The 24,993-nt window shown below is 51.0% G+C and overlaps 1 protein-coding gene and 1 non-coding gene across 2 annotated transcripts in view; one reads left to right on the top strand and one right to left on the bottom strand.

Moving 5' to 3' along the window:
- The window catches only part of LOC133353798 (ragulator complex protein LAMTOR4-like), a 63,380-nt gene extending 49,526 nt beyond the window's left edge, over window positions 1–13,854 (top strand). Inside the window, exon 4 of the mRNA XM_061570210.1 lies at window positions 12,063–13,854. Within this exon, the coding sequence (XP_061426194.1) occupies window positions 12,063–12,160 (98 nt within the window). The 3' untranslated portion in view covers window positions 12,161–13,854. The remainder of the gene's footprint in view (window positions 1–12,062) is intronic.
- A 10,462-nt stretch (window positions 13,855–24,316) lies between these two features.
- On the bottom strand, window positions 24,317–24,427 carry LOC133354024 (U6 spliceosomal RNA). Its single transcript, XR_009756531.1, has one exon. It is a non-coding gene; the product is annotated as a U6 spliceosomal RNA (small nuclear RNA).
- Window positions 24,428–24,993: the final 566 nt, after the last annotated feature.

The raw sequence follows: 24,993 nt of genomic DNA, 5'->3' as shown, positions 1-24,993 counted from the left end.
TAATAGCAGAGCGTGTGAGAAACTGCACCCTCTTGATTCGGTGAATGTGCAACCCAGGCGAGTTAGTTGGCCACGGCGCTTGTGCACCCATCATCATGGCCCGCGCAGCGCCCTAGACATACCGAGGCCTGCCCACCACGCGGAGGGGCACAGCGGGACGCAGGTTGTCCACCGCTGGTGTAGTGTATAGTGTAGTGTAAAGCGTGTGCAGCGTAGGATGTCGTGTAGAAAGTGTAAAGCGTGTGTAGTGTATTGTATAGTGTGCAGTGTATAGTGTAGCGTTTAGTAAGTATAGTATGTCGTGTGTAGTGTATAGTGTAGTGTAAAGTGTGTGCAGCGTAGGATGTCGTGTAGAAAGTGTAAAGCGTGTGTAGTGTATTGTGTAGTGCAGTGTGCGTTTCGGGCAGTCGCCCTACTTTTTCTTCATAGCAGGTATGTGTAAAAGAATCACATGGCCAGGTTTATAAACAAATGGATAGGATGCACCTGTGTATTCTGGGCAGGGTATCATAACGGCGTGTCAATGATTGACGCGAACGTACTGGCACGGCGAGAGAGATTGGCATTCAGCGCGTTGTTGCCTCTGGAGTTAAAGCGAGCAAATAGACCATAAAACGACGAGATGAGAAGTGACTCGCACCCCGTGGTACATTTATCTGTCCTCATATTTTTTATCTTCCAGTCCCCAACCCATCCGCCACTCCCTCTGCGCCCTCCCCCCCCTCCTCCTCCTAAATGTTAACCAAGGTGAGATAAAAACCCACTCTGATGTCAGGGATTGAGTTTCTTGAGTATACTTTTGTTTTGATTTAAAGCTTTTGTGACTGCAGGGATTCATTTTCTTGTTTCTTTCGGTAAAGTCACGTAGAAGGGAAATAATAAAATAATATAAATATAAAACAAAACATTCTCACGACGTTTCGACTGCAACACAAGCAATCATCATCAGGTGTGAAATCTACAGCAAGAAAATTTGAAAAAAGTGGCGGTTTTTCCTAACGTTAGGAAAACCCGCCACTTTTTTCAAATTTCACAGCATTTGATGATTGCTTGTGTTGCAGTCGAAACGTCGTGAGAATTTTAGTTGTTCTATATTTATATTATTTTATTATTTCCCTTCTACGTGACTTTACCGAAAGAACCAAGAATATACTTTTGTCGTTTTCCCCCGGAGCCGTAAAATGTTGCACGGGTCGAAGTAGCGAAAACTCATCGACACAGAAGAGGAAGCAACGCCAAGCGGCGTCCGCCAACCTACACCCGTAGGGCCGTGTTCATCCAACAGGCACAGCAGGCACCGTGCGTGCGGTCCACAAACCCTCGCTGGGTTACAGACCGCGTGCTTAGCCGCCACCACGAGCTGTACGTACGCGTCTCCCTGCTCGACTGCGAGGCCGTGATGATGTCGCTGCCTCCGTCGAAAGACGTGCGGCGGCTGCCTCTGTCCGAGCACCCCGAGACATTGGTGGAAACTCCACATTCTTATGGCAGGGGATTGGGGACGGTCTCTCTGTTCTCTCTCCCCGTTGGGCAACCGCAGTTGTCTTATCAAAAAAAAGCCGGCTTTCTTCTTCTTCTTCTCCTCCCTCGACCTTGGAGGAGAGCAATCGGCCGACTTTGACCCCAGCACCGGGATCTCGCGATCTTGTCAGTTGAGATGGCAAGGCTGGTCAAGGCCTGAGCCGCTCTCATTGAGTCTGTTTCTTTCATTCCCGATACAAGCGGACTCGGCAATTCTCCTGCGTCACGTGCGGCAAAGCAAATAAGAAAAGATAACCTTTCCGCCCTTCCCTCTGTCCTCAATAAAGGCCGTTTACTGAAATGACGACGAGACTCAGCGATACGACAACGCACCGTACGTACACCGTTTTCTCAATCCACTGCTGGATAAAAGCCTATCCATGCCGTACGTACGTATGTAGAACGTCTTTCGCACCGTACGTAGCCGGGCTTGTTTGTTTGGCCATTCTTCACCACTCCGCTCGGTGCGGATTTTTGTGGCTCCGTATCTCGGTGGAGGTGGCGGCGGTCGGAGTGGGCGGTTGTAGAGTGGCGGCCGTTTGGATCCTTCACCGCCAGCGACTTTTATTCCCGTAGCGGTTTAAGCTGCATGGTGGGTCCGTGACCTTGTCCCCCCGCGGTGAGACGACGGCAGGGAGAGACGTTGGGCACGTCAGCGTTTTAAAACGGAATCTTATCTTCATCTTACGTCGTCCTTCTTGTTGTTGTTGGTTTTCGTTGCCTTTTTGGTTTTTTTGGAGGGCGTGCGGCAGTTTGGTTTACCGTCGCCCAGCCGCTTCGACGAATGGTTTTGAAACAAAAATGTCTTGATTTGAAAAAAAAACATAAAAATTTCTTGAATTGAAAAAATGTCTCTGAAGATTTTCGACACCCTTCTCCCCAAAGTGTTGCATCCCCGTTGCGCTCTTTGTCTTGAGCCGCAGTATCCGTTCTGAAAATTTTCTCGGGGAGGCGGTGACCCCCGGAGGCCCAAGCGACATTGCTCGTTGATGCAGAGGTTTGCATTCAGCAGGCCCGGGCCTGATTAATTCTGCACGTTTACCGTCGCAATAACGCCACCAGGCGCCGTCCGCATCACTCGTCAAAAGATCGGCGCGACGTCGATCGCGAGGGCAGGCCCCGTACTGCCGTGCCGGGCGTCACGCTGCAAATTTGCAACAGCAAGAAAAAATGTGAAGCACAAAAAAGCTTGAGAGGACTGTCTGAATGCGTGTCTTGAGACTCGGCGAGGCTTTCCTGGGTAAAACAAGCGTAGCGGTAATAATGATAACAAAATACATTTTTCTTCTTGGTTCTTTCGGTAAAGTCACGTAGAATGGAAATAATAAAATAATAAAAATAAAACATAATAACATTTTATTATATTATTTTAATATATTATATTATTATAATATATTATTATTTTACTTTATAATGTTTTATTGTTTCATATTTTTATTATTTTATTATTTCCCTTCTACGTGACTTTACCGAAAGAACCAAGAAGATGAATCCCTGCAGTCACGAAAGCTTTAAATCGAAAAATACATTTTGTGGGACATTGCGTGAGCTTTTCATGGAACGTATTCCAGAAAACCCTTCAAGTGGGACGTTTATCCTCGCACAAGAGGGGGTTGCCTTGCTCCCTCCCCCCGCTGCATTCTGCTGTGAGATCGGTGGACATCGCACGGCAGCCAAAACTTTTATTTAAACTCTCAAGAGCCGGACTTTAGCCACACTGAGTGTGAAATAGCAACTCGTTGTACGACGTTTTGTTTGTCTGCGTGTATGTTGAACTTCTTTCGCACCATACGTAGCCAACCGTCCTAATCGGAGGTGCAGTCGGTGGTGATCACACACGTAGACCATCAGCTCACCGCACTTGGGAGCCCGGCTCAATCACAGGCGGGCCGGGATTCCAGATTCAAACCCAAAATGCCAGCAACGTCGGCTCAGCCCTTTGGCCATTTTGCAAACGTATCCCTTACCAATCACTCACTGGAACATTGAACATTAGGAGCTACACGCAGCGGAGGAAGACGAGCCAATCGAGTAACACGAGCGAATTGAACGACTGGATGCCGCAGCTGTGAGTATCCACCGTCGCAGAGTTCCCGAGTCAAACACCGCCGACAGAGGCAAGTGGAAGGAGACGCCACGATTGCTGACGTCTTTGAGGAAAGGGCACACGGCGCACGGGGAAAGTTTGACGCGGACGCAAATTGCTTTGAATTTGCACGAACAACAGAGATTGCGACGCGTTTGCGCGTCATTGAAAGCGAATGACGAAACGTCCAAAAGTTCGGCCAACAATCGATTCTCGAGGTCAATATTTTCAACCGTCCTAACCACTCGGGCTGCTTGTGCGCCCCATTATTATAGCCCCAACCACCAACCCACCCCTCGCCACCTCCCCCCCCCCCACACACACACTGGCGGTAGCACATCAAGTAGAACGTGCACGGAGCATCATTCCAAGTCGCTTTATCACCTGCCGTAAAAGCGACGGAGAAACGCGCGTCGCTTTGCGGGGGGCGGGGGGCGGTGGGGGTTCAGCGGCGGCACCTGGAGTGGCTGATGAGCCCAAAGTACAGGCGAGGCTGGCGCGCACCACAACACTTGGTCGGTGTGGAGGGCAGCGTCGTTGCAGCCGACACAGCTGCAGAGTTGTTTCAAGTGCTGCCCCCCGCCACCCCCCCCCCCCTCGTATGCTGGGGTTTTCTTGGCAATTCCTCACAATAAAGACAAAGATCCCCCCCCCCCTGTATTGCCTTTAACAGACTGTTAGGGCAAGTGCTGTTAGCGAGCACCTATGAAGGCTGGTACGGTACACGAAGGGGTGGATGGCCAGCACCACGCCCGACCGCCTTTGTCTCCCCAGTGGCGATGTTTACACACCGCAACAGGTACTCGTTTGAGGCTGAGTCGACCTAGGGGAGGCCCAGGACCGGTTCAGATAATCGTCACTGGTGTTGGCGGTGAGCGGGGATAGCGCAGCGCGCTAAACGCTCCAGTACCGCTCCCCCCAACACACACACACGCATGCAATGAAACAAATAAATATACTCGAAAAGGGAATTGTCAAAAGGAAGAAAACCCAAAGCAAATGTGTTTTCAGCCTCGGCGAGACTTGGACAGGGAACAACCGATGCAGCAATAAAATGACCACTCGAATGCAAGTGATACAAGTATAACCCGTAAAAACAAAGTTTTTCCCTATAAATCCTTTATATGCGTGGCGGCTAGAGTCCTCTCGTCCTCTGGCTTGAGATGGCTGCCACCTATGGGTCAGATGATTGTCTGCCAGTATTAAGCAATTGGTAATTAAATATTTAATTTGTTTTCCATAAACAGTGTAAAATTTTTAAAACAAATTTTCACGAACATTAATTGTCTCGCACAACGAGTCTGTGTGCAAAATGTCAGCTCGATTGGATCACGGAAAGTGGGTTAAAAAGCGACCTAAAGATTTGCACGGTCGTAAGCAAGCAAGCAAGCACGCAAGCACGCAAGCAAGCGAACTTAATATAAAGGATTTAAAAATACGAGTCATTTGTCGGAGGAGATTATCAACAGGTAACGGTGCAGCCCCTGCAATTGCTTGCTCACGACACTGCTGGCCGAGGGCATCTCTTACGAGGAGAGCCAGCCGCCTTGGAAGAGGTGGCAGTACCCACACTTGAACCCAACCGCACGTGACCTGCCTAGCCGGTGCATCCCGTTTGTACTGCCGAGTGGACAAAGGCGGCGGGGGGTTTTAAGAAACCTCGTTTCAGCTGCCGCGCCGGGAGATCCAACTGGTGGCCGACTAGAGCTGTGCCAACCGTTACGCTGTTAAAAAATAAAACTATTAAACTATTTTGTTTTTATTTTTTACCAGGTCAGGCCACACTGAGCTATACAGCTGTTTTTCAGAAGCGACCTGGCCACAAATGATAGCTCAACAAAGTGGCTTATCACGTGGACATGTATAGCAGCCAAATACCCTAAGCGCATTACGTTGAGAAAAATCCATACCACCACGTGGAGAGAGAGAGACACGGAAACTCCGAATATACAGCAGGCGTCAGAGTCGGGATCGACCTGACGACCTGCTGCATACCAGGCGAGGGAGTTAACATCTCGCATCATCCTGATCATCTCATCTTATATTCATAGAGCGCCTTAGCTCAAATCGCGTTACATAATTACAAAAAACCAATAATAAAAACTCGAGTGATTGAGATGGCAAAGGCGTGCGAGGGCTGAGCAACGAGCGACCGAAGGCGCACAGGGGTCACGGAAGGGCTACAGGGGAGGGACGGGAAGGAGTGGAGGGGTGAGGGGCAGGGAAGAGGATGGAGAAGTGAGGCTTTGAGGTGAGGCTTTGAGAGAGGAACGAAAGGAGGTTCAGGAGGCGGACCGCTTGAGGTGCACGGCACTACACCGGCCACAATTAGCCGGCCGTTCGTAATGGTGCGGTGGTTTGGCAATCACATCCCGGTATTGTGGCCCAACTTGGCCGATCACGTGCCACGTGGTGGATCAAGTCGACGGTTAGCCGACCCACCGTGGACAGCCTGGCTGCCCGCCCGCCATGAGAACGTGGAAGTTGCCACCGCTGGCTCACGGCCAACCGGCGGAGGGGACGAGCCGCCTCTCTCGCCAGCTCCTATCTCACCCCCCCCGCCCCCCCCCCCCCCACATCGAATGTTGCAAAACAACACCGGGGGGGGGGGGGTGTTGCGTTGCCAGCCACCCACTCGGTGTCACGGCTCGTTAGTGGCAGCTGCCGAGATTGCGCCGAGAGCCGATAACGGAATCCGGTTCCGCAAAGCGGGGACGTGGGGGGGGGGGGCGGTGCCGACAGCAGCAACGACTGAACTCTGAACGACGAGCCTCGTGCCCCCCCCCCCCTTCCTCCTTGCCGTCTTCAAGATCCCTCTCATCTCACTCTACTCCCCTCCACGCACTCTCCTGCCTCTCATCTCACCCTACTCCCCTCCACGCACTCTCCTACCTCTCAGCTCACACTACTCCCCTGCACGCACTCTCCTACCTCTCCCCTCTCAGCTCACTCTACTCCCCTCCACACACTCTCTTACCTCTCCCCTTTCATCTCACTCTACTCCCCTCCACACACTCTCCTACCTCTCCCCTCTCATCTCACTCTACTCCCATCCACGCACTCTCCTACCTCTCCCCTCTCATCTCACTCTACTCCCCTCCACGCACTCTCCTCCCTCTCCCCTCTCATCTCACTCCACTCCCCTCCACGCACTCTCCTCCCTCTCCCCTCTCATCTCACTCCACTCCCCTCCACGCACTCTCCTACCTCTCCCCTCTCATCTCACTCTACTCACCCACGCACTCTCCTCCCTCTCCCCTCTTATCTCACTCCACTCCCCTCCACGCACTCTCCTACCTCTCCCCTCTCATCTCACTCTACTCCCCTCCACGCACTCTCCTACCTCTCCCCTCTCATCTCACTCCACTCCCCTCCACGCACTCTCCTACCTCTCCCATCTCATCTCACTCTACTCCCCTCCACACACTCTCCTACCTCTCCCCTCTCATCTCACTCTACTCCCCTCCACACACTCTCCTACCTCTCCCCTCTCATCTCACTCTACTCCCCTCCACACACTCTCCTACCTCTCATCTCACTCTACTCCCCTCCACGCACTCTCCTACCTCTCCCCTCTCAGCTCACTCTACTCCCCTCCACACACTCTCCTACCTCTCATCTCACTCTACTCCCCTCCACACACTCTCCTACCTCTCCCCTCTCAGCTCACTCTACTCCCCTCCACACACTCTCCTACCTCTCCCCTCTCAGCTCACTCTACTCCCCTCCACGCACTCTCCTACCTCTCCCCTCTCATCTCACTCTACTCCCATCCACGCACTCTCCTACCTCTACCCTCTCATCTCACTCTACTCCCATCCACGCACTCTCCTACCTCTCCCCTCTCATCTCACTCCACTCCCCTCCACGCACTCTTACCTCTGGTCTCTTGACTTCTCACCCGGTTCAACAACAACAACAACAAATGAAACTACCCCTATCGATCCCGTGCGGATAACGGTTGAGCGCAGTTAAATATCGTGCCGGTGGCCGAGATTGTCCCACTCTCGCTCGGGGGGGGTGGGGGGTGGGGGGGGGGGCTTTCAGAGAGAGTGACAGAATGCCGAAGTCAGCACAGCGGAGATTCAAATCCCACCCGGGATGAAGCCAGGATCTCAACTATGCCTCGTTTGAAGTTTCCTGCACAGTCACAAAGACAAAGATCCTCACGGGTGTAGCCTTGTCAGTCCGTAGGGACAAGTGGCTGTTAGCGGCACGGCACGTGAAGGGGGTGGGTGGCCAGCACCGCGCCCGGCCGCCTTTGTCTCCAGAGTGCTGAAGTGTTTGTTGTTTTTTACACACCGCACCAGATACCCATTTAAGGCCGAGTCGACCTAGCTCACCGCTGTCACAATGATTGTTTCACACGCACGTGCGCGTGCGTGCGCATGCGGCAACACCAAAGCATCGTCGCCCTGCGCTTAGAGTCTCGACGCTTTTGGTGAGAGCCCAACGCTTGACAGCGAAAACATGTTCGTCTATTGTTTTTGTAAAAAGCCGTACTCTTCATCGGACGAACGACGCGTGGCGATCGGCCGTCGGCGGGGGAGGGTAACGCCGTTCGGCGTTGCGCCGGCGAGGGCGATTGAAGCGGCGGCTCTGAGTGCGACTTCCCCCGATCATCGTCTTCCCACCTCCCCCAAGTGGCACGTGATGATCCGCCAGCCGACAGCGGCGCCGCGGTCCAATCCTCTCGTCGTCGCCGTTGTTTAAAGGCCGGCGTCAACGGGAACGTTTTCGACCGCTCGCAGCGGCTTCTTATTTTTAAATCCTTTATATTAAGTTCGCTTGCTTGCTTGCGCGCTTACGACTGTGCAAATCTTTAGGTCGTTTTTTAACCCACTTTCCGTGATCCAATCGAGCTGACATTTTGCACACAGACTCGTTGTGCGTGACAATTAATTTTCGTGAAAATTTTTTTCCAAAATTTTACTTTTTAGGATTTTTTTTTATATTTAATTACCAATTGCTTAATGGTGGCAGGCAATCATCTGACCCATAGGTGGCAGCCATCTCAAGCCAGAGGACGAGAGGACTCTAGCCGCCACGCATATAAAGGATTTATAGTGAAAAACTTTGTTTTTACAGGTTAATTTTTTAAAATTCATGTTTAGCATCTTGCCACTACATACCTATCTTGATTTGAAGCTTTCGTGACTGCAGGAATCCATACGCATTGGTATTTTTGGTAAAGTCACGTAGGTATAAAATAAAATAAATATATATCACGACGTTTCGATCGCAACACAAGCGGTCGATATATTATTTTTTATTTTATTTTTCTACCTACGTGACTTTACCGAAAGAACCAAAGAGTACACTACATACCTGTCAACCCCTTGTCAGTGCCCTACCTTATTACAGACCAACTCAGACCTTATTGGTCAGCCCGTGCCCCTTATACATTTTCAACGTTCATCCTACAAAGTCCCATCGCAAGGGAGAAACACAAACAAATACACAATTAAATGTGTTGCCCGTATTGAAACAGCTGTACGCCGTATAAACCTGAAAACTTGATTTCCCTGTACAAGAATACGGGTAAACTACAGTAAAACCTTCGGTTTGCGAGCATTATTCGTTCCGGAAACGTGTTTGTCATCCAAAGCACTCGTATATCAAAGCACTGGTACATCAGTTGTGATCACGTGACGCTCGGCAGACAAAGCGTATACACGTACTACTCGTGTTGCAAGACCTCGCTCGTTTATCAAATTAATATTTTTTAAAAAGTTTGCTCGTCTTGCAAAACACTCGCAGACCAAGTTACTCGCAATCCAAGGTTTTACTGTAGATGGGTTGTCAGCTGTGACATTTATCTGCTTTGCACTTCGATCCTTTTTGTTGTGTGGGTTCACCGCAGTTAGCCGATTTGGCAGGATGCGTGTGGTGGTGGGTTAAGGTGTAAAGTGTGGTCTACTCACGCCTCTTCCAAGTATGGAAGAGTAGGCCAAAACAAAAACCTCTAGAGAGGCTCTCTTAGAGCTCTGGCTAGTGGAGGCACTTTTTTCAGCAGTGGCGTGACCAAGCAATTGCAGGGCTGCGCCTGTATTCTTTCTTCTTGGTTCTTTCAGTAAAGTCACGTAGAAGGGAAGTAATACAATAATAAAAATAAAACATAATAAAATAATTCTCACGACGTTTCGGCCACAACGCAAGCGGCCGAAACGTCGTGAGAATTATTTTATTATGTTTTATTTTTATTATTTTATTATTTCCCTTCTACGTGACTTTACCGAAAGAACCAAGAAGATGAATCCCTGCAGTCACGAAAGCTTTACATCGAAATGTACCCTTTCTGTTTACCCTACCAGGGTCAGGATGTCATTACATTTTGTTTTTTTAAATCCTTTATATTAAGTTCGCGTGCTTGCTTGCGTGCTTGCTTGCTTAGGACCGTGCAAATCTTTCGGTCGTTTTTTAACCCACTTCCCGTGATCCAATCGAGCTGACATTTTCCACACAGACTCGTTGTGCCAGACAATTATTGTTCGTGAAAAAAAATTCCCAAAATTTTACACTTTTTAGGCAAAAAAAAAGTATTTTACATATATTCAAATAGAACGCATTCATGGCTTTGGCTGAACGTCAGAGTGTAGGAGCCCAGAGCGTAACTCTCCACAGGCCGTGGCGGAGTAGCGCAGTTGGTAGCGCCCTCGCTTCCCATGCCAAAGGTCGCGGGATCGATCCCCGCGTCCTCCACAGGCGAATATATTTTTAAATCCTTTATATTAAGTTCGCTGCCACACATATAAAGGGTTTATAGTAAAAAACTTTGTTTTTACGGGGTATACTTATTACTGCCATATAAATTTAATTCATTGACCCCTGCGGATCTTCAACCGGCGATTTGGCTCAGCTGGTATAGTGAGCGACTCGCAATTCGAATGTCGTGAGTTCAAACCCTGGCTGGGAGGGAGGGAGGGAGGGGGATGTGGGGGTTGACTCGGCCCCTATCATCCCTCGGGACGATAAAATCAGTACTACTTTATGCAGTGCCAGGATGAAGCGAGTGCGGGGCCTATAGCATGATGTTATGAAGGGGACCTAAATAAAAAAAACACGCAGATTTTTCACTTGCATAGTAAAGTGATTGTATTTTTTCATTTGCTATACAGCCAGATGATACGACAAATCGCTAACCTTAAACACCCGGTCGTTTATAAAAGTTGAAGGCGGTACAGTACTATAGTAATAGAGCAAGTGCAGAATCACTGAACCGGAATTGATGGCTTGAAAGCATTTAGCGCGGGGCCCTTGAAAGTGCGTGGCCCGTAGCATGTCTAGCTACTTGTGCTACCGGGATAATCCGGCACTGACTTTATGGGGAAATGCAACGTTTTTCCCATGGATAGATTCGTCCCCATCATCATCATCGCGATCCACAGGGCAGATATCCCCGTAGGTATCCACTGCACACTTCATATTTTTTTCCCCACTTTCCTCTGTCTCGTGCCAATATCTTTCTGACGCCAATCTCATACGTGGCCGTGAATCTATTCTCTGTCAGGTCTTCCTCTCCGTCCTGTTCCTTCCATTTTTCCCAGCACCACACTTTTAATTTTCCTGCTGTTGTCCATCCTCCTACACGTGTGTCCAAATGGTGCCAGTTTCCTTCTCATCACTGCCTGCACGGTCAGGCCTTATTCTACGTGCAGCCGTCATGGGAAGGAATAATTCACATGACTGGCTCAAGGGGTCTAAAGGGAGATGGGGCACTGTTCCAATTCTCCTCCGAGCAGGAAGTCACACTTTTAAATCTTGTTGCTGTGAGCACATGAGCCCTGATTAGTCATAATAATTCAATTTATATAGCGGCTTTACATCGAGGATCTCGAAGCTCTGTACAGGACACAGCAGCAGCAGACACTCAGCATAACAATAATTTAAATACATTTTAAGAATAATTTACTAAATGACCTAAAAGTTTAATAAGCAGAAGCGTATAAATAAGTTTTGAGGCGCATTTTAAACAAATGTCCACAGACTCTGAGAGATCCATCTGATGTCACGTGGAAGAGCGTTCCGTAGCCTGGGGGCTACACGGGACAAACCTCAGTCACCCGTAGACCTTGAGGGGACATATGGGTACAGCATATCAAATGATTCATAATCAACGTTTTTGGGTTTAGATCGCGTTATTTATAAATGTGTCGTAACCCTCCACCACCCGACACGGCCAATCAGTAAAAAAGTGTCACGTTGACAAAAGACAAATAGTTCACTGCTTTAGCCCACCGGTGTGTTGAAGCGTGAAATCACAACATTTACAATTTGAGTTGTACGACGTTTCACTGGTAATTGCATCCAGCATCATCGGGCAATTCGCCAGAATTATGAATACTATTGGTCGCGAAAGCCTACGTGTTAAAATGTCAAATGATGTAGGCTGCGGCAAGATGGTTCACTGCTTTGTAAGGTAACACTTTGATATTGTGTCCCTCTCTTCCCCCAGTGATGTTTGAAGATCACAGCTACTTGCTGACAGTGTCCGGCCAGAAGATTTTCGTGGTGAAGAGGAAGAGATCTCCGTCGTGTCCCAAAGAAGCATAAGAACGAGGAGACATCACGATTCACGCCGATGGTAGTGGCTGTTATTAAACCCAGTAGTTCTCAGCCTTGTTGGGGTTGTGGCCCCCCAATCCAGACAACAATTCCCAGGGTCCCCCCAAAGTTACTTCGAACAGCACGGTTGGATACGTATGGTGCGAAAGACGTTCAACATACATACATACTGAGACCAGTATTAACACGTAGGCTTTCGCGACCAACATCATCCATAATACAGGTTTTTTTTGGTGAGATCGCGGAAATATATAAAAGTGTCGTTAAACCTGCCACCACCCGACACAGCCAACTAGTAAGGGTTGTCACTTAAATAGAACGTGGCCAATTCGTTGCTAGTACAGCACTAACCGGTGTGTTGGAGAGCAAAGCCACAACATTTACAATCTGAGTACGACATTTCGCCAGTAATTACAACTAGCTTCAGTAATTGCAACAAGCTTAATTGATGAAGCTAGTTGTAATTTCTGGTGAAACGTCGTACTCAAGATTGTAAATGTTCTGGCTTTGCTCTTCAACACACCGGTTAGTGCTGTACTAGTAATTGGCTGTGTCGGTGGTGGCGGGTTTAGCGATCTAACCCAAACAAACTTGTATTGTGGATGAGAACAGCACACACGAATATTATTACGACACATTCACACCCCTAGTCATTGTGGTGTTAGCAAGTCACGTGTTTCACGCTGCGCATCCGTCTGCGTTTTTGTCACCGCACGCGACGCCGAAGCTCCCCGCACACCTTTTTAACATTTCTCCTGCACGGTATCCCTGCTGCAGACTCCTGTGTGTCCCCCCCCCCCCCCCCTCTGCGAGGCGACCGGGGCACGCCCCGCAGGTTTGAGAGCCCCGTGGGCTGAACGTGGCACGCGGCGCTGCACACGCACCACGCCCCACGTGTGCACGCACTACAGTTTGTTGAAAAAGTGAAAAGTTTTTTTGCGCTACGTTCACACGCGCACGCACACGCACGCACACGCACGCGCACGCTTCACACGTGCGCTTCCCACGTGCACGAGCGCGTGTGAAGCGCATAGACAAGTCAGGGCACACAGACGCACACGTCGTAATACAGAGGCAAAGGTACCCCCCCCCCCAGGAGCCTCGGCAGACTTCTGGGGCAAGTGCTGTTGGCGAGAACGGCACGCGAAGGGGTTGGTGTTCAGCACGGGGCTCCGACGCCGTTGTCATCGCGCCGCGCCTGGCCCCCATTTAAGGCTGAATCTACCTAGGGGGGGGAGGTCCCAGAACCGGTTCGGATGTTCGTCACTGACGTTGGCCGTGAGCGGGAATCGAACTTGGGTCGCGGGGTTACGCAGACGCGCACGCACACAAACAAAGACAAAGATCCCACTCTCCCCGTTATAGCCTTAACAGACTCTTCGGGGCAAGTGCTGTTGGCGAGCGCCTATGAACACAGTCGGGCACGTACGCATCACGGAACACTGGCATGCATTCACGCGCGCATCCGTGCGCTCACCACGAACCGGACGCTGTTAGTGCGTCGCGACGTTTGGGAAGCTTCGCTCGAAATCGCTGCTCCTGCTGCTGCTGCTGCTGCTTCTTCTATGGGAGATCACGGTGGCAGCGTTGGTCCGAATACATTTGTAAGTGGGCTCGCTGCGCGTGGGCCTTCGTTGCGTGGACATCCGCAAAATTTGCAAATAAATGCGCGCGGATAATAACGCGACGTTGTCTCGTGAAACTCGGCACGGCGTGGAGCGGCTCGGTCATGATGATTACATCATGTCGCGCGCGCTTGTCTTTGTTTTACCCCGCAAAGTCTCACCGAGTCTCGAGGCTGAGTGAGTTTCGAGGAGGGATCTGCCAGGTTACGTGCGGTCTGGGGCGCCGTTGCTGTGTGGGTGTCATCAGTGCCGGACGAAGCTAGTGGGGGGCCTGTAGCATGATATTATAAAGGGGCCCTAAATAAAAAAAACACGTAAATATTTAAACACAACATTTTTAACTTGCATAGTAAAGTAATTGGATTTTTTTATTCATTATACAGCCATATAATACGACAAATCGCTCATCTTAAACACCCAATCGTTCGTAAAAGTCGAAGCCGGTATAGTACTATAGTAATAGAGCAAGTGCAGAATCACTCAACCGGAATTGATAGCTTGAAAGCATTTAGCGCGGGGCCCTTGAAAGTGCGGGGCCCGTAGCATCGTGTGTAGCTACTTGTGCCACTCGAATAATCCGGCGCTGGGTGTCAGCCCAATTGAGTCACATTTAGCATTGGGATGATCGGCCGATACCAGTCACATCGTATGCTGCCGATGATGACAGCGCTTGCCTCTGTCAGCCGACGACGATGTTGCTACTCGTCTTCAAAAGTCTTTCATCAATTTGCTCCGTCCTATTTCGCCGATCGGTGCGTCCCGGCTTCAACGGTCACCAAATCGACTCCGCGGTGACTCGCGGCGACGCTGCGGCTGAGATCCGCCGCATGTAGACCTCGGAGCGCGATGCGCCTCAGCGGAGTTTCGGGAATCCATCCCGAAGTCAGGAGCCAGTTCCGCCAAAAGTGTTGTTTCAGAGAGCCTCCGTCAACGTGCGGTCAATGCACATTCGTGATGGACTGGACCCGTGAGAATGCACAATATCAAATGTTCTTACCGCTTTTGATGGTGCTGCTGCTGATGATGCTGATGAGGATAATAATACATAATACCATACTTGCCAATACTTGAGGCGGTAGCTAATCATATCGGTTTACATGTTTGGGGGGGGGGGAATGTAAAATATTTGGCTTCAAAATCGGTGAAAGGGGTAAAAGAGTTTAAACGTTGGCAGCCTGCCGGCGAGTTCGTTGGCTTTAGGAAGTGATACAAAGGTGACTCAGCAGTAGAGCAAGCGGCTTGCAATCGGAAGGTGTGGAGTTCAAATCCTGGTTGGTGGGTTGACTCGGCCCCATCATCCCTCCAACAGGGTTGATAAAATAGGTACTTTTTTGGAGGGGGCTGTGGGAAGCTATCCTATGGACAAACTCGCCCCTGCCATAGGAATGTGGAATTTCCACAACTGACTCAGCAGGGCTGCAAACGGGAGACAAGCACCAACGACTCGAATGCTAAATTTTGAGCAGCAAGGAAATCCCTTTGCTTGTGCTGATGGTGATGTTACCACTGCTGCTGATGGTGATGTTGCTGCTGATGATGATGGTGATGTTGCTGCTGATGATGATGGTGATGTTACCACTGCTGATGATGATGGTGATGTTGCTGCTGATGATGATGGTGATGTTGCTGCTGATGATGATGGTGATGTTGCTGCTGATGATGATGGTGATGTTACCACTGCTGATGATGATGGTGATGTTGCTGCTGATGATGATGGTGATGTTGCTGCTGATGATGATGGTGATGTTGCTGCTGATGATGATGGTGATGTTACCACTGCTGATGATGATGGTGATGTTGCTGCTGCTGATGATGATGGTGATGTTGCTGCTGATGATGATGGTGATGTTGCTGCTGATGATGATGGTGATGTTACCACTGCCGCTGATGGTGATGTTGCTGCTGATGATGATGGTGATGTTGCTGCTGATGGTGATGTTGCTGCTGCTGATGGTGATGTTGCTGCTGATGGTGATGTTGCTGCTGATGATGATGGTGATGTTGCTGCTGATGGTGATGTTGCTGCTGCTGATGGTGATGTTGCTGCTGATGATGATGTTGCTGTTGATGATGATGGTGATGTTACCACTGCTGCTGCTGGTGATGTTGCTGCTGATGATGATGGTGATGTTGCTGTTGATGATGATGGTGATGTTACCACTGCTGCTGCTGGTGATGTTGCTGCTGATGATGATGGTGATGTTACCACTGCTGATGATGATGGTGATGTTGCTGCTGATGATGATGGTGATGTTACCACTGCTGATGATGATGGTGATGTTGCTGCTGATGATGATGGTGATGTTGCCACTGCTGCTGATGGTGATGTTGCTGCTGATGATGATGGTGATGATGGTGATGTTGCTGCTGATGATGATGGTGATGTTACCACTGCTGATGATGGTGATGTTGCTGCTGCTGGTGATGTTGCTGCTGATGGTGATGGTGATGTTGCTGCTGATGATGATGGTGATGTTGCCACTGCTGCTGATGGTGTTGTTGCTGCTGATGATGATGGTGATGTTGCTGCTGATGATGATGGTAATGTTACCACTGCTGCTGATGGTGATGTTGCTGCTGATGGTGATGTTGCCACTCTGCTGATGGTGATGCTGGCTGCTGATAATGATGGTGATGTTACCTTTGCACCGCGCCAGAACAGCGAAAATGTCAAACTGCTCTGCGTTTGAAAATCAACACATTTGCCCGGCGATGCTACCGCTGCCTGCGTTGACAGCGGTGCAACAAACGCAAACAAACAACAACAACAACAAAACACGTCGGCCCTAAAAAGAAAACGGATAAAAGAGGCGACGTTTCTGGCAGATGGTCATCCTCACTCACGGCACACACACACACACACAGCGAGCGGGCCAGACTCTTGCCTCTCTGGCCTACGTGGCGAAGGGCCACAGCCCGAAACGTCGCCTATATCAACACGCTCTTCCTTTCCAAGGAGCGCCAGTTGCCTACCATCGCCGACCTTCGGCGAGTTTTTTTGTTTAATGTTTTTGTGTACGTCGTGGATAAAATCACCGGCCTCGCGTCTCCACGGTTATGCGGCGAGGCTCCGGCAGGAGCTGTCGAAACCGGCGGCTTCCCAAAACAAAAACAACAACAACAGCGACAACAACAACAAACCCCCCCGACCCCCCATAATACATGAAATCTGTTGGGTGTCATAACTGGTCCACTCCAACATCAAAGGGGCGGATTTCGGGGAGAGGGGTTTCGTGGAGTGATGAAGGAGCTGATGGTTTCCCTGCGCTCACAACTGAAGCTTCTTGGCGTCGGGGAGGTGCAGAAATGTTCACGGAGTTGACGACGCCGTGGAGGGAGCAAGTCGACCCAGCGAAGGAAGAGAGACACGTGCCAATGCACGTGCGTCTTTGTGCGTGTGTGTGTGTCTGTCTGTCTGCGTGTGTGTCTGTTTGTGGGTCTGTGTGTGTGTGCGTGTGTCTGTGTGTGTTTTTCTGTGCGTCTGTGTCTCCGTGTGTGTGGTGGGGAGCGGCGGTGTAGTGGTTAGCGCTGCGCTGCGCTACGAACCCGGAGAACCCGAGTTCGATTCCCGCTCACGGCCAACACCGGTGTGATCTCCCGTTCCTGTCGATCCCCGCCCCAAACCACCGCCGCCGCCTCCCCACCACCTCCCACGCCCCCCCACCACCTCCCCTGCCCCCCCCCCCACCACCTCCCCTGCCCCCCCCCCCACCACCTCCCCCCCCACATCCACCCTACCACCTCCCCCGCCCCCCTCCCCCCCCATTCACCACCTCCCCCGCCCCCCCCCATTCACCACCTCCCCCGCCCCCCCCCCCATTCACCACCTCCCCCGCCCCCCCCCCCCCATTCACCACCTCCCCCCCCACATCCACCCTACCACCTCCCCCCCCACCACCTCCCCCCCCCCACATACCCCCCCCCCACATACCCCCCCCACCACCAGCCCGTGATTTCCCAGCGGTGCCCCGCGCTGGATAACAACGCGGCACCGCGCGCGCCTTAAAAATAAACGGCGCTCCCCGGCGGCCCCCGGGGAGCGCCGGGCCGCGAGCGCTAATTTGGCTTAACGAGCGCTGCTCATGCAACGCGACACCACCGCGGTCGTGACGCCGCCCGTTACCACAGCCCCCGGGATTGATGTTGCATTTATTTATTTATAATCCCCTCCGAGGCCACGTGTTCCCCCACTCCCCCCCCCTTTCTCTCTTCCCGTACCCCCCCCCCCACCCCCCAATTCCATTGCAAGCTAATTATCATTCTCACCGTGCAAACAATTTGGTTTTAATTACGATCGTTATTAATCGTTGCCGTGTTCTCACCCACACCCCCTCCCCCCTTGCCACTTTAGCTACGAGAATCACCTGGGGGTGCGAATCGATTACTCGGGTGGGGGGGGGGGGCATAATCATGAATTCACTCACACACGTGTCACTCCACTGCTGGACGAAGGCTCCCCCCCGCCCACCACAACGCCGTTGTTGGTCCCAGGAATTGGCTCAGAATTCGGATCGATTAATCGCCCCGCAACTGGGATGTTTTTACCGTGGGCAGGAATCAAACTCGGGGCTCTGAGTTGCGATTGCTTGCTGGCGGAAAGGCCTCCAGGAGGGCTCGAAGCCAGTGGGGCTCTTCACATTTACTGCAGCCTGGCACCCTCTTTGGTTGTCAGAAAGGGCATCTCGCACCCCCAGAGAGGGCATCAGCACGCACCCACAGGGGATGCGTGCACCCACAGGTTCAGAAGAAGAAGAAGAAGCACCACCGCTCTAGACGAGGCAACGCGCCTCTCTGTTGCGAATGTTTTCTTTGTTGGGCATCACTCCCTTTTCACGCTGGGCCACAAACGTGTTGGAAGAGTTGCGAAGTGAACCTACGCGCGATATCCCACCACGCGCGATGGGCGGTTACGTTCTTAAAAATCTGCTGCGAAAAGTCGTACCGCATTCGCGAATGTAGATAGGGTACTGTGTTTATATTTGGGTGGGGTGGGGTTAATTCTAGATTTGAAGCTTTCGTGACTGCAAAAATTCATACTCTTAGGTTTTTTCGGTAAAGTCACGTAGGTAAAAAAATATAGAAATAAAATAATAATAAGTGAAAATGAATCAATTAAATCACGACGTTTCGGAGGCAACACAAGTCTCCGTCTTCAGGTGGGACCGTCACAGCCAGTGGGGTTAGGTTCCCGTGTCAGACTGAATATACGGGAGAAACTGCAAGTGTTTTATAACATTGACCCCGCGCACGTGAATAAAAGCCTCATCGTTCTGGCCTCGATCCACGTGAAGTGAGTGGACATATCCAGACGGTGGAACCATGGCGAATGATGAACACCGTAGGAAGTCCGGCTGATCTTCCCGAACCCGGTGCGTTTAATACTCAACGGTGGAGTGAGTGGACCGATCAATACAAAAATCGATTAGCTCATCGAACTTTTAAACTCCCTCATTAAATGCACAGTGACCCTCACTACATCAAGCAGTCAACGCCTAAGCAAAAAGAAAACCTCGCCATAATTCACCACTGCGGCGCACGTACAGTACGGACTTACAGATGGAATTGAACGACCTCTGTCCGAAGCATTCCACATTAGCGCGTTTTTTTGCTACGTACGGTGCGACAGAAGTTCCACGTGCGCTGAAGTTCACAAGGCACCGCACTCAATCGCTATTGCTCCGGAGAGCATTTGACGCATCACCAATTGTGATAATTGGTTTTTTACCCTTCTATCTGGCAACAAAACTGACACATTTTTTTTTTACAAGGAGTCATGTTTGCATAGACCACAATACCTGCAGTCATAATGCAAACAAAAAACATAACTCTGATAATGTATGCACTGTCCTTGAAGTTGATTGGTTCACACCCGAGACAGCTTTCCTTAGAGCCTAGTCTCACATGGTGTTGGACCAGATGACGCCAAAAGGCGCACAACTCAAAGACAATGCACCATCAGAGTATGAGAGCTCGGGGTAAGCATTTACAATTATCATATTTTTTACTGGCAAATGAGGTTCCAATGGTGCATCGACAATTGTCCAGGGCAGTTGTATTCAAGAGCGACTCACGCTGTTGCGCGGCCCACGACCGAATTAATCGCATCTTTTTGTCCAAAGCCGCTACGTGGTCCTCACCGGTACACTCGGCACAAAAATAAACATCGATCTCTCGCGAGAATTGTTGCGTCTCCAGAGTTGCCACGTTGGCCTGATTGACGTTCGATTAAGAGCGCGGAGGGCAAGGCGGTGGAGACCGGGGTTTTTAAATCGCTGGCTAACTTTGCCTCCCACGCGCTTATGTGACCAGTGGGGGGGGGGGGGGGGGGGGCAATCTGGATAGCGAAAAACCACCCCTGTCTATCTGTGTTGGGGATTGTAAATACTCAAGGGTCCTGTGGCCAGGTCTCATATTCAGACTATTAATTTCACCACATGAACTCCTCGACTTATGAACACCCGACTTACGAAACCCCGACTTACAACCACCCGCACTTACGAACACCCGCACTTACGAACCAGCTTCCATGACATATATTTTTAAAATGACATTGATTTTTAAACGAAAAGTCGTACTTGCAAACTGAACCGCGGAACACAATTTTGTTCAGCGGAGTGATCCTCCGCGAGGCATTAATGCGCTTCTGTGGCCGTCTGGAACGCTCTTCCGTCCGATGTTAGGAAGCCACTTTTCAACGTAGATTAAAAACTCGTTCCTTTAGAACTGCTTTTCGTGCTTAGGTTTGTTATCCTTCCCTCTACGTACGGGGCACACGAAGTCCAACGTACATATACATACGTGTGTGAGTGCGGCCTTCAAAACAAATATATAACAGGCGACGTTTCGGGCAATGTACCCCTTCTTCATCGTATAAAAGGCGGCGGTGGCTTAACAATTTTCACGGTCACTCCTGGCGCCGCCCTCTTTGTCATTCTCACGGAGCAGCCCCAACGCTGTCAAATTTCTCCTCCGACCGCAAATTCCTTCTCGGCTCCCACCGCCGATTGAAGATCCGACGAATTCCTCGTCAAAGCCGAGGGTAATGAGCTGGCGATGCGATACGTTCGGGTGTCGTGCGCACGCGCACACGCACGCCAAACAAAGACAAAGATCCCCCGTGTAGCCTTCGACAGACTGTTGGGGCAAGTGTCGTTTGCGAGCAGCACCTATGAGGGCCGGCACGGCACACGAGGGGGTGGGTGGCCATCCACACGCACGGCCGCCTTTGTCTTCCCGGTGGCGATGTTTACACACCACACCAGGTACCCGTTTTAGGCTTGAGTCGATCTAGGGGTGGTCCAGGACCGGTTCAGATAATAGTCACCGGTGTTGGCCTTGAGCGGGAATAGAACTCGGGTCGCCGGGTTCGTAACGCAACGTGCTAACCGCTGCACTACCGCTCTACACGTACATACACAGTGCGCTAAGCACTGCACCACCGCTCCCCACACACACACAGTGCGATAACCATTGCACCACCGCTCCCCACACACACAATGCACTAACCACTGCACCATCGCTCCCCCCACACACAGCGTGCTAACCACTGCACCACCGCTTCCCACACACACACAATGCACTAACCACTGCACCACCGCTCCCTATACACACAGTGCGCTATCCACTGCACCACCGTTCCCCACATACACAGTACGCTAACCACTGCACCACCGCTCCCCACACACACACACAGTGCGCTAACCACTGCACCACCGCTCCCTACACACACAGTGCACTAACCACTGCACCACCGTTCCCCACACACAGTGCGATAACCATTGCACCACCGCTCCCCACACACACAATGCACTAACCACTGCACCACCACTCCCCACATACACACAATGCACTAACCACTGCACCACCGCTCCCCACACACACACAATGCACTAACCACTGCACCACCGCTCCCTACACACACAATGCACTAACCACTGCACCACCGCTCCCCACATACACACAATGCACTAACCACTGCACCACCGCTCCCCACACACACACAGTGTGCTAACCACTGCACCACCGCTCCCCCCACACACACAATGCACTAACCACTGCACCACTGCTCCCTACACACACACACAGCGCGCTAACCACTGCACCACCGCTCTCCACACACAATGCACTAACCACTGCACCACCGCTCCCCACACACACACAATGCACTAACCACTGCACCACAGCTCCCTACACACACACAATGCACTAACCACGGCACCACCGCTCCCTACACACACACAATGCACTAACCACTGCACCACCGCTCCCTACACACACACAATGCACTAACCACGGCACCACCGCTCCCTACACACAGTGCGCTAATCACTGAAACACCACTCCCCACACACACACAGCCTGCTAACCACGGCACCACCGCTCCCCACACAAACACTGCGCTCACCACCGCACCACCGCTCCCCACTCACCGACACAGCCCAAGCGCACCGCACGTACACACGTGCACGCGCACGCGCGCGCGCCACCTGGCTAAGCCGATGCGAACGCTCGCAAGTCGTAGTCTCGCGTTTCATCGAGTGTCGCTGCACAGGACGCGGCGTTGTTCCTCCGTCTTGACTCACGGCGTTTTCGCTGTCTCCTGGCAGCGCCCAACACCCTCGGATGGAGTGCCCAGACATTTAGAAGGGACTCACTAACTTTGCCGTCTTCTTGGTTCTTTCGGTAAAGTCACGGAGAAGGGAAATACTAAAATAATAAAAATAAAACATTAATTCTCACGACGTTTCGGCCACAACGCAAGCAGACGTCCTCGGGTCTGTCGGGGAGACAGCGTCTGAATGAAACACCACCACGCTTGGAGCGTATTATTTTATTATGTTTTATTTTTATTATTTTATTATTTCCCTTCTACGTGACTTTACCGAAAGACCCAAGAAGATGAATCCCTGCAGTCACGAAAGCTTTAAATCGGGCTTTAGTCTGTTACTCAGTCGCTACTATGAATGCAACTTTGTCCCTATGCCAATGTAGATATCAAACAGGGGTGTCATCAGATTATTATTTTTTGTAAATGTAATTCTCATCAGGCCCCAATGGCGTAGTCTCCAACTCGTGTTATCCACTCTGACCTATTTATCTGCTATAAAGAACGGTCATTGTCCGAAACGTCGCCTGTTTTTTTATTTTCAAAACGGCATCATATGGAGTGAGAGCTGTAACTCCCTCTCCGCAGACATCCGTGCTGTGGGCTGCCTGCAAACGTTCAACTCCAGGCTCCCCCCACCCACAGAGTGGTACTCATTGTATCGACCCCGGAGGAATGATGGGCTTGAGTCAACCCCTCGAACTATAGTTGAACTCGCAACCATTCCGATTGCGAGCCGTTCGCTCTACCAGCTGAGCGACCGACTGACCTCAATCTCTCACCACAATGGCCATGCCCACGCTACTGCTCATCGTGTGTTGATGGTGATGATGATGATGATCTCACACGCTGTCGCCATACACACGTACACGTCTATAACAACCACATTGCACATCGCGTTGTACCCATCACGTGGGTTCGACTCCTCCTGCAAGGTCAGGATGTTGACCATGCAGGTCACATCCTGACCCACTGCGTATGGTGCGAACAAAGTTCAACATACATACAACGTGCGTGTGCGTTCACCTTTACGAAAAGCTGGGGGGAGGCAATTGCAAACTGTGAATTCCCCCACCCCACCCGCAGGTTGTGGCCCATGTCAGCAGCAATGGGGAGACAAAGACGGCTGGGGTATGCGGCGTTGGTGCTGGCCACATCAGCGCCTGACACGTGCTATGCTGGCGTGCAGATGTGCTCGCTTAACAGCATGCGCTCTGACAATAAACAGATCTTGCTGCGTAGGCGAGCTGTGGCTTGTCCATTGCACCCAACGTCAATAGCAAAGAACTCATCAATAATATGAATTTTAAAAAAAATATTAAATGAAAATAAACCTAGACCCGCGCAGACTGCGATGGTGCGCGCCGGACAGAATCCGCACATCAGAATCGGAATCGTTATTTAGACTGAGGAGGAATCCCATGGGCTGCAAAGCTCTATTCTCACAGATGTCCAGGAGTAGGGGCACGGGGTCAGAAAGTTGCTACAGAAACAACAACAACAAAACCTGATTAAAAAAAAAACACAATGGGAGTGACTAAATAAAGCAAAGGGTAAGGAAGTATGAAAAATGAATGAAACATAGATAAAGTATATCAGCACATAAAGCGTTGTTTACCGTCTTTGTTGTTGGTGTATCTCGTGACTGGGGTGACCTTAAGATGAAATTAAAAACTGAAAACCTGAAGACGTGTATGCGGCAATTGCAGGGAAATCACGGTAGCTACAAGCTCGCTATTTTTATTTTACCAGGTAAGGCGCACTGAGCTGTACAGCTCTTAAGCGACTTGGCCACACGCGATGATAGCTCAACGAAGTGGCTTATCACGCGGAAAATTCATAGCAGCCAAATACTCTTAACGCGTGGTGTTGATTCTAAATGCGGATGGAGGGAAACAACGGAGGACCCGGAGAAAAGATCCACGCGACCGCGGGGAATTCACGTGTCATCCTTGCGAAGAGGCCATGCCAATCTTCTCTGTATCGTTCCAATTTTAGTACACGTACTGCCGGAGGCAGGCAAACTCCAAATATACAGCAGGCATCAGGGTCGGGATCGAACCCATGGCTTCCTGTATACCAGGCGAGGTAGTTAACATCTGCTAGCCACCGTGGTATTGTGTTTCAGCGACGCGTTCAGTGGCACGTGTGTACGTTCAACTTCTTTCGCACCGTACTGTAGCCAACCGCGCTAATCGGAGGTGCTGGAGGTGTTTGCAGAGATTCGGGACGCGGCGAGCACCCGGTTAAATAACCACCACCGCCACCACCACCGCCACCACCACACCGCCGCCGCCGCCCACCACCACCACCACCACCACCGCCACCACCACCACCACCACCACCGCCGCCGCCACCACCACCACCGCCGCCGCCACCACCACCACCGCCGCCACTCGATTGCCAGACGATTGCACTTGCCCCGCGAGGTTGAAAGGAATCGCACCATCCCGAGCGACTTGTTGGAGCGGTGGATCCAAGAGCCAATCGGGAGGATTTCTTCACAACTCTGGCTGTCGCCTGGTGATGCTGGTCGTTGTAATCACCGGCGAACCTTGTCACGGTACTCGAATAGTAAACGATGTCGTGGG

Source organism: Lethenteron reissneri, chromosome 45 (genome assembly GCF_015708825.2).
Source record: "Lethenteron reissneri isolate LAM-NWPU_2019-01 chromosome 45, ASM1570882v1, whole genome shotgun sequence".
Lineage (NCBI taxonomy): Eukaryota > Metazoa > Chordata > Hyperoartia > Petromyzontiformes > Petromyzontidae > Lethenteron > Lethenteron reissneri.
This window is presented reverse-complemented; position numbering and strand designations above follow the sequence as displayed.